Below are 10,588 nucleotides of genomic sequence, written 5' to 3' on the forward strand. Positions count from 1 at the left end.
TTTAACATTTACTTTTAAGAAAGTGAAAATTTCATGGCAAAGACATAACATGACATGAATGACATTCAAACTAATTTGATACCTCAAACTATCACGTATTATTTTCTTTTTGTATTCAATAAATTTATTAAATAGAAAAAAAAAATTAAAGCGTTTTTTAAAAAATAGGTCAAAATTCAAGAAAACAACCATAGTTACAAATAATCAGGCTCTGTTTGGTAAAATTAGCAGTTGGATGATAAGATAGCTTATAGCTGATGACTGATAGCTTATAGTTGATGGCTGATGGTTGATAAGCTAATTATAGTGTTTGGTAAAGTTAACGGTTTAACTAATTGATAAATGTAAAATAACATAAAAAGAAATTTATTTATTAATAATTAAATGCACATTTAAATTAATTAAAATTTATAAGGGTATTAATGGAAGAAAAAATGATAAGTTATAAGCTATAACGCTATTTAAAATAGTCTGAAAAATAAGCTATAAGCTAGTAAAACAAACTATAACCTCGTGATGAAAAGACTGTTATCAAACTGGTCTTTTATTATCATATGAGCTTATAAGCTATAAGCTCAAAATATGTCTTGCCAAACAGAGCGTTAGTGTTTCATTAAAACCTTATTAAAAGAATTTTAAAAAAATTATAATAAAGAAAAATAATAGTAATAAGGAAGAAAACAACTAATTTAAAGATCAAATTTATAAAACCTAAATATTAAAAAGCCAATTAATTCTTAATTACAGAGCATAAAAACAACCGCGTAAAAAGATATGATAATCTTTATTAGTCAAAAAATCAAAAGATAATATAAATTCAATCCGACAAAATAACCAATTTTATATTTTCTTAAATTTTATTTTTGTTGCCGACATTTATTTTTTTTAAATAAAAAATATATTTAAGAATTATAGTTTAATCATTTATAATATTTTTTTGTCCATATTATTATATTTTAATCTTTACAAAATTATTTATATTGAAATTTATTTTAATAATATATAAAATATAAACTTTTTATTTAAGAGAGTTAATTAATACTTACATCAAAGTTTTTAGATAATAAAAAAATTATTAAAATTGAGATTATTTAAAGACAAGTGATGGTGGACAAAGAGATATGAGATAAACTAATTAACAAGAGATAGAGAGAATGTTGTTTTCCATTCCATTGTTTGTTTTCTTTTCAAGCATTTGCTTTTTAACCGAGCAAATGGAAAATGAAGACATTGAAATAGTGAAACTCTCAAGTCATCAAGGTGAGCAACCTCTTTTGAACGTTCAAAGAAAAGAGATATTTAAAGAATGTCGAAGAAATCATGCTTCTAGCATTGGAGGCTTCGCCGTTGATGGTTGTTGCGAGTTTTTACCCGCTGGAGTTGAAGGTACTTTCGAGTTTTTTAAATGTGCTGCATGTAATTGTCACCGAAATTTTCATCGTAAAGAATTTGTCACAAGAAATCAAACTCATTTTCCGTCCAATACCATTTACTACCCTTCCCCAACTCCAATCTCCGCATTTTTTCCAACTACCAATAGTTACATCCATATGACTGGCACGTCGAGGGGGACTACAACATCCCTCGACTTGCCTAATGATATTGTCCATGTTACTGAATGCGGTGATACTAGTGGTGGTGGAGAAATGCCGACTAGCTCTAAAAAAAGATTTAGAACAAAGTTCACTCGTGAACAAAAGAAGAAAATGTTGGATTTTGCTGTGAAATTAGGTTGGAAGATTCGCAAAGAAGATGAGAATGTTGTCGAGAAATTTTGTAGTAAAATTGGGGTGAAGTTTCAAGCTTTTAGAGTGTGGATGCTTAACAATAAACGCACCATTGGAAAACAATCTTAGAAAAAAAAATTATAATAAGAATTAATAAATTGATAACAATAATATTTATTGTTATGTGTTCTTGTATCAATCTGTCTATGTAATTGTTTTCCATTTTATGTGAGACAATGGAGGATATTTATAGTATTTCTCTGTTGTTTCATGTTTAATTGGATTTCAAGAAATATCAATAAACTATGTTTTAATTTATTTTCAATTTTTTATTTTAATATTTATTTTTTATTTATCATTTAATTTTTTTAGCATTTTGAGTTTGATCAATATTATTGAAATGCCAGGATGATATTAGCTTCAGGGGTTAGGGGTTAATTTGTTTGTAGCTCAATTATTTTTTATAGCCAAACAAATTAAATTAAATTAAACGGATTAAAAGAGATACTCATTTTAAATTTTTTTCAACTCTGCAGTCGCACATAAAAAAAATTCTAGATTTATAAAAATAAAATAAAATATATATGTTTTTATTTATTATTTTTTAATATTTAAGTTTGTTTTTAAATTTTTTATAAAATTATTAATTTAAAAATATTAAGAATTTATTTACATTAATACATAAATATAAATAAATATTAACGTCGCAAATTGAATCATATTTAAATTTTTATTTTCTTGATCTTAAAAGTAAATATTAAAAAATTTTCGCTCCTCACATTCACTGGAAATATATAGAAAATGTTTGAGTTGTAGTGGATGTTTTGGTCATCTCCTTCACACATTTTTCTTTTGACGAAACAAAATAAATATTTACATTATTTTAATAGTTTAATGAGTTTGATTTTATTTATTTATGTATTTATAAAAGGAGTTAAAAAGTATCTATTGAATTATATTAAATATTTTTACATTTTTATATGTGAATTAATTAACAAAATTGAATGGTGTTTATTAAGATCATTTAGATGGTCAATATGAATGGTTTATAGGAAATTGTAGTTGTAATTACGTCATAGTAATTATTTCTCAACTTTCTACATAATTAATAAATACAAATAAAAGAACACTTGAATGAGATGAAGAAGTCTCTTTCGTTTTAACCAAAGGTCTTATTATACCTAAATCAAATATAATGCTCTAATTTCTTCTATTGCAGAAGCGGAGATCTCTCTAATTCAGACTCTCCTTTTAAAATTTAGTATTTATTTTCCAATGGTATGTTGTGTTGGTAACGAAGTTAGATAGCCACTCCATTTCCAATACCATATCCATTTCTCATAACTAAAAAATAACAAAGTCTTTTTATATTTCCATCCATTGCATGGGGATTTTTAGTTTAGGGCACATTCTTTTGCATGAAACCCATCTTCCATCTACCACTTTCACATGATATGGTGGAGTTTCTTCTATGGTCAATTTTTCTTCTTTAACCAACATAGAAGATATTAAATTATATGAAGCTCTACAATCTATAGCACTATCATCTTTTCCATAATTCCTACAATTTGATGATTTTTTTTAATGGGTCTTATCTATACATAGAGGGTTGTACATTTTTCATCTCCAACTTAGAATTTTCTTCCTGTTGCTTTTCCCCCTCGTTTTCTTCCTGTACATCTACTTCCCTCAACAACACCTTAAATACATAAATCATCAATTCATTCGATCTTTCTATTGTATGGAGTTTGATTTCAGTCCATGACACATCCTTGAATACATTAAGGAAAATTCCCTTTCAATTTGGCAGTCCAATACATATTAAGGGCTTTGTATACCATTCAAAATGATCATGATATTCTTCTACTATCCCTGTTTGATTAAGATTAAGCAATGGCTCAAAAGGGCTTTGAATCATGGGGCACTTCAACATTTCGAGGATACTAGTTCGAAATTCCTCCCAAGTTGAGTTTGAGAAGAGAATTCCAATAATTAGTTTCAAGTAAAAGTTATCCCTTCCATGTCTACAATTAGGGCCTGCATTTTCTCTCCCTCGTTCATACTTTTCAATTCAAAATAACGATCCACTTTGTCTAACTTTCTCCATTGCTCTTCGTGTGGGCGAGCTTGGGCAACATGAACTTAAATTCCGTCGCTATTGGTCTGTTCACACCATCACCATAAGGATTCCTCTGTGGCGTTCGTAGTGGGCGGTGCATAATAAAAGTTTACGATGACCAACTCCTATTGCCTTTTTATATTTATTCTAACTTGGGTTAATAAACAAGTAGTTGCTGAATTGTAAAAACTGTAACTATTAAGAAAATAAATGGTGCATAATAACAAATGTGAGGGTCATTCCTTGTTATTATTTTCAGTGATACTCAAGAGACAAAAGAGTTGATTCCACAAAACTCAGATGAAACAAATTGTCTCCCAAAACAGTCATAATCTAAGTATTTCTAAAACAAAACTAGTCACTCAATTTATTACAGAACATGTTGCATTAAAGGACTCTCACATACTGCTGATTTTCTTCATGTAATGTAACCCTCGTGCACCTGTTCCATCCAAATATAATAATCTGTTATTTCACCTAATATTAAAATCGTGTCACAAAATAAGATACAACTATGCTGATGGTATTTTTGTTAAAATCTGTTACATTCAATCACTCGGATTTTTTCAAATTATTACTGACGTTTTGTGTCTGTGTATATGTGTGTCTGTGTCAACGCTTTATACATGATAAATCAAGAATTTTTGTTTAGTTCTAGAGTCCAGCAATTTGGTTTGAACTGCCAGTCACCTTTGACAAGGATGGACTCAAGTAGAAAGATTGGTGAAACGTGGAAGACATGATTCGAATGCCAAGATGCAGAGTTCCAATTCCACCACAAGGATCAGATGCAAGATTTTGGAGAAAAGTGTGAGAAAATTAACAATTTGGATGGCGTTCTTCGATTGTTGAAGGATTTAGCTAAGCAAAAAGAGGCTGGCTAGCAGGAAGTTCTAACGATGTTAGAAATAATTAAATGCATGATCAAGGACATTTCAATGTTCATTCAATGAACCTTGAAGATGAGATCCCGATTTCCAAATGAGTATAAGAATGCTTTGAGAATGTTTAATTGCCTAAATTTGATTAAAATGGTCTTTTGGGTAGATGGATATTTAAGGCGGAAACTATGTTTGTTATCCAAAATAACAAACAAGAGGTAGAGGTTTAACTGGCCTTCATATGTATGGAAAGCAGTGGCTATCGCTATCCATGGTGGATGACGGAAAGCCGAAAAATCCACCATTTGAAGAGGGACAACAAAAGTTGAAAACAGAAACAAAAATAAAACAGGCTTTTAGAAATACAAGTAGTTGCTAAGCATCTCACTTCAGGCCATCCAATACTTCCAAAAATAGAGAATAGAATTTGATTTGGAGAAAGTGGGACAATCGAGTGCCAAAAAAGCAAAGAAAAATGTAGAGGCAACTAGTTAGATGCAGAAGTGGATCAGTGAACACACAGAAAATACAAGATTGAACCAATGAGTTCAAGAAAAGTATGGAATAACACTTGGTGAGGAGAAGAGCAATGAAGGCATTATTGTAGTCGAGTCAAGTTTGAATAATCTTTGATCACATGAGAAGAAAACCAATGGAGGCTCGAATAAGAACAATATGATCAAACAGAAGACAGTATAGTATGGAGGCTCGAAAAGACCTAGGAAATAATTAGGAAAACGAATCGACGGTATGTTTAGACGATTTTTTTCAAAACAAAATGGCTTTCTTCTTGATTGACCCCAACATAATCACATAACTCATGTAGCTAATCCAGCCAAATAAAACAAAACTTGGCTGTAATTTATGCATCGCTTCTGCACCACTAACAGAATTATCCCAACGAAGGCCTATGGTTGTGGCATTCTTTGAAAACAATGAATACTAAATATTCTTTATCGATAAAATACATCGCAGTACATAATTGGCCCCACAACTGAAAACTTTCTTCATAAAAATTACCTACTACTATGAGTTAATATGTTTCAAAATGCTTTTATTTACTTCCATAACTCAAGAACTCCCAACAGTTTCTCTCAAATACATATACAAAACCTGTTAAGATTTTTTCAACCCTACACCATACAAGGAAAATCCCACATTTCTGCCGATTGAATGAAAAAAACTAGGGCTGGTCAAAAAATCTAAGAATTGAACTGAACCGCTGAACCGAACTGAAGTTAAAATAACCAAACCGTTATGTTTGGTTAGTGAACCAAACAATTATGCACAAACAGTTCTACAACCGAACAGTAACTGAAACCGAACCGAGCTGAAACTGAAGCCGAACCGAACCAAAACTGAAAATGAAAAATGCTTAAAACAAGTTAATTTTTTTATAAAAAAATTTGAAAAATAGCTTGACGGTTCGGTTCTTTGATAAACGGTTCGGCTTGGAAAAAATTGTCTTCTAACGGTTTGATACGGTTCGGAATTTCAAAATGGTATACCAAACCAATAATTTTGGTTCAGTTCAGTTCTTAATAAATTGAAACAATTCGATTCAGCTCTAGTGAATATTTACTACATGTTCGGTTCAATTTTTTCACGAACTGTACCATGAATAGCCCTAATAAAAACAGTAAAGACATAAAGACAAAGAAAGCACTGAAAACATAAAGTTATAGAACTATAAACCCTCAAATTTTTCCCTAAATACATCATGCAACCAAATTAAAGGCATCAAATACATCAATTTAGATTGCATCAATACTACATCTCAAAATGATATTCATTCACATCGCAACTACCGCAATCAGTGTCGCAACACCTCTACCGATCAAAAATCGCGAAAGCGTGACCGTTATTTAAAACCTAAAATCACTATTAACTTGAGACTATCTTATGATTTCAGGATCAAATTCGATATTCATTCAATTCATACAATAAATCGGTGATTCAATTACATAGCGAATTCACAGAATCAAACAGAATGCATTACTGAAGAAACGATTTACCTAATTGGCGGTGGCGGAGGAGTGTTTGTCAGCGTAATTAGGAGGAGAGTAAACGAGCGCCGCCACCATGGCTCCTGGTAGAACACCGTATCTCGCCAACGCTGCAATTTTGGTGATTACTGGTTTACCCTTCATGAACGCCATAGCTGAAACTTCACGGAGTCAGATAGATCGGGTTTTCTGTTTTGAAAGATGAAAATCGAATTGTGAAGAAGACGAGTTTTTTTTTTTTTATTCTGGTAGGGAAAAAAAGTGGGATTTTGAATAGAATATTAATTAAGATTTTATTGGGCTTAAACTTGCACAATGTTAAATTTGAACCCTAATGTACTTATATTCCCACCCCAAATTTAAATTTATCCTTTTAATTAAGTTGAAGTAAAAGTTTTGATTTTTTTACTCATGTGCCACAAAAATGAAACAAAAATACCAATATGCCATGAAATGAAAAAAAAATACCAGTTTGCCACACATTCCTTTGGGGTCCGTCCAGGGGTTGGCCGGACTGATGAAGCACTTTTTTCTCCTGTTGGGGTCCGGCCAGGGGTTGGTTGGACTCTAACTAGTCCGTTTTTTTTTTGTTTTTTTAATTGATTTAAATGTTTTATTAATTATAATAAATTTTTTTTATTAGTTATAATGATTAAAATATAATTAAAAATGTAAAAAATATTATAATAAATAAAAAAATAATTTTTTTTATTATAAATAATGATTAAAATACAATAAAATATAATAAAAAACATTATAATATAATAAAAAAAAATTTTTGCCAATAAATTTTTTTAATTGGATTTATTAATTATAAAAATTGTTTTTTATTATAATTAATGATTAAAATATAATAAAAAATTAAAAAAAATGCTTTTTTAATTATTAAAAATATGAGTAAGTCACGGGTAGGACGAACATGTGTAGGTTCGGCCAATAGATGGACGAGCATGTGTAGGTTCGGCCAATAGATGGACGAGGACATATATTTTATTAATATTTTTTTGCCTATAAGTAAGATTGTACAGCCACATTGCCTATAAGTAAGATCTTTCAAGCGACGATTCTCCACAAAGGCAACTTCCACCAAACAATGATCAATCGTTACGTAGGGGTACGAGATCAAAGATACCTAAAAAATGTCTCACTGGGGGACATATGGTTCAACCAAAGAAGAAAAAATAGGCTTTTTTTCCTTGTACCCGTTTATGTATTGAATAAAATAAATATTGGCTTTTTTATTATATTTTAATCATTAATTATAATAAAAAACAATTTTTATAATTAATAAATCCTTAAATTCAATTAAAAAAATTTATTGGCAAATAATTTTTTTTATTATATTATAATGTTTTTTATTATATTTTATTGTATTTTAATCATTATTTATAATAAAAAAAATTATTTTTTATTTATTATAATATTTTTTACATTTTTAATTATATTTTAATCATTATAACTAATAAAAAACATTTATTATAATTAATAAAACATTTAAATCAATTAAAAAACAAAAAAAAACGGACTAGTTAGAGTCCAACCAACCCCTGGCCGGACCCCAACGGGAAAAAAAAGTGCTTCATCAGTCCGGCCAACCCCTGGACGGACCCTAAAGGAAAGTGTGGCAAACTGGTATTTTTTTTCATTTCATGGCATATTGGTATTTTTGTTTCATTTTTGTGGCACATGAGTAAAAAAATCAAAAGTTTTTAAATTTTCACTCATGGTTAAAAAAGTGATTTTTTTGATTAACTATGTAAAAAAAAAAGTGGTAAATAAATTTGTAGAATAAAGAAGTTACTTCCAAGATATTTAGAGACGTTAGTGAGAGACATGATGTTTGTGTTTTAAATGTACAGGTAGAATGATTTAGAGTCATGAAGATGTTATAAAACATTTAGAAAAAAAATTAATTTTATAGAAAAATATTGAGTGTAGATTAATTATGATTAATGACTTAAACATATTAATATTAAGTTCGATGTTAATAACACACTTTAAGAAGTGAAACGCGTATAGAATACGGTGAATAGTTTGACTTGGTGGATGATATGGTTGGTAATGCTCTTAGGGAGTGTTGTAATAATTCAAAATGGCTTAGAAAAGTTAGTTAGTTAGTTAGTTTGATGGTTAAAAGTCTGTTACTTAACCCGCAAGTCACCTAACTATTTATAGCTTAATGTTGTCTTCCATTCAAATTAATGCATAAGAGTTCTAAGTCATTACTAGTGACTCGAACTTCATTCTTTGATTTTATGTTTTCATTTTTATTTTTCTCTTTTGTTTTTGTGTTACTTGCAATGCAAGTAACAACTTTGTTGGGCCATTAACTGGCTTCTAGAGCATGGTTGCTTAACATCAAAGGGTTTGTGTTGATTTATAGGAAAACACAAATGATTTTGTGAGGGAAACACGAGTGATTTTGTGAGGGGACAGTTGGGAAACATTGAGAAAATAGTGATTAAAGAATTTTTTGCAACAAAAGCAAGAAGAATTTAAATGGTGGGTTTTCATCTAATATCCTGATTTTTAATGGAAACATTTGGGAAAGGTTGAGTGTCTTGATGAAATCATTATTTAGAGCACAATATGTGCTTGAAGTTGGGCAAGATGGCTATAAATGATTTGGTGAAGATTTTACAGACACGCAAAGAACCACTTTCAAATAATCAAGAAAGAAGGATTGCAACGAATTATTCTACATTCACCAGTATGTGGATTCTCACCACTTTGAGAAGATCTTAAAAGCCACTAGATCAAAGGAAGCATGGGATGTGTTAGAAAAGTATCATGATGATGGAGTAAAGGTGAAACAAGTGAAGCTACAATCATTAAAGAGAAGATATGAGTTAATGCAAATGAAGAAGAACCGAAAAATCAATGCTTATTTCTCAAAGTTGATTGCTTTGGTGAATCAGATGAAGAATTGTGCTAGAGGTATCACTGATCAACAAGTGGTAGAAAAGGTGATGAGATACTTGACATCAAGATTTTATTTTATTTTTTTTGCAATACAAGAATCCAAGGATCTTAAGAAAATGATGATTGGCGATCTACAAAGTTCATTAGAAGAACATGAACTTATGGTAATTGATAGAGGCACTGAAAGAGAATGTCAATAAGCATTGTAGGCACAGGTGATGAAAAATAATGGAAATGAAATGAACTTCAAGTAGAAATGAAAAAAAAGGCTTCAAGAATTCAAACTAATTCAATGTTGTCAAGAATTCAAACTAATTCAATGTTGCTAAACTAAAGTATGAAGAAAAAGTTGAATCCTCTAAGAAAAAGTTCAATGTTGCTAAATTTTAAAAGCTTAAGTAAGTTAAAATCTAGAATTTAGTGTGTAACACCCCGAATTTGATTAATTTATTAAATTATATTTTTATTTAATTACTTAGGTGATTTAATATTCATTTAATTATTTATTTACATGATAATATGTGATATTATATGACTATTTTGTCAATGTGGATAATTGTGGGAGAGAATGGTAAAAATTAATTAATTTTACTTAATTTTAAATGGATAAAATAATAGAAGAATAATTAACTAAAAAAAAGATGTTATGAGATTTGGGGGTAAAAACTTGATTAATGAGAAAATTAGAATGTGGAATTGTTAAAAACTTTTCTTTGGAAGTGTTCTAAAGGGTATAAGAGGAGCCTGTTGATCATGACCCCCGCTCATTGTCATCTCTCTGATGGTTAGCATCTTTTCCAAGGTATTTACCATACTCGTGGAGTTTCCACGAGATCCCATGATCAATTTTGGTGCTCATTCTCCCAATTTATGTACGCCTGAGCCTTGTTCAGCAATTTGTTCATGTTATTCGCATCTTCTAGCCCTAATTTC

The 10,588-nt window shown here is 29.9% G+C and overlaps 1 protein-coding gene and 1 long non-coding RNA gene across 2 annotated transcripts; one reads left to right on the plus strand and one right to left on the minus strand.

The window, feature by feature from the left end:
• Nucleotides 1-1,142: 1,142 nt before the first annotated feature.
• On the plus strand, nt 1,143-2,045 carry LOC131601539 (zinc-finger homeodomain protein 2-like). The gene has a single exon (XM_058873390.1). The coding sequence runs from the start codon at nt 1,155-1,157 to the stop codon at nt 1,854-1,856; it is 702 nt and encodes a 233-aa protein (XP_058729373.1). The 5' UTR covers nt 1,143-1,154; the 3' UTR covers nt 1,857-2,045.
• A 2,019-nt stretch (nt 2,046-4,064) lies between these two features.
• Nucleotides 4,065-7,023, minus strand: LOC131601541 (uncharacterized). The gene is made up of 2 exons (XR_009283675.1): nt 6,743-7,023; nt 4,065-4,288 (listed from the first exon to the last, which is right to left on the minus strand). It is a non-coding gene; the product is annotated as an uncharacterized LOC131601541 (long non-coding RNA).
• Between the last annotated feature and the right edge of the window lie 3,565 nt (nt 7,024-10,588).

This window comes from Vicia villosa, linkage group LG5 (genome assembly GCF_029867415.1).
Source record: "Vicia villosa cultivar HV-30 ecotype Madison, WI linkage group LG5, Vvil1.0, whole genome shotgun sequence".
In the NCBI taxonomy this organism is placed as follows: Eukaryota; Viridiplantae; Streptophyta; class Magnoliopsida; order Fabales; family Fabaceae; genus Vicia; species Vicia villosa.

Coding starts and splice junctions, on each gene's coding strand:
- LOC131601539 (XM_058873390.1), top strand. CDS start 1,155: ATGTTGTTTTCCATTCCATTGTTTGTTTTCTTTTCAAGCATTTGCTTT.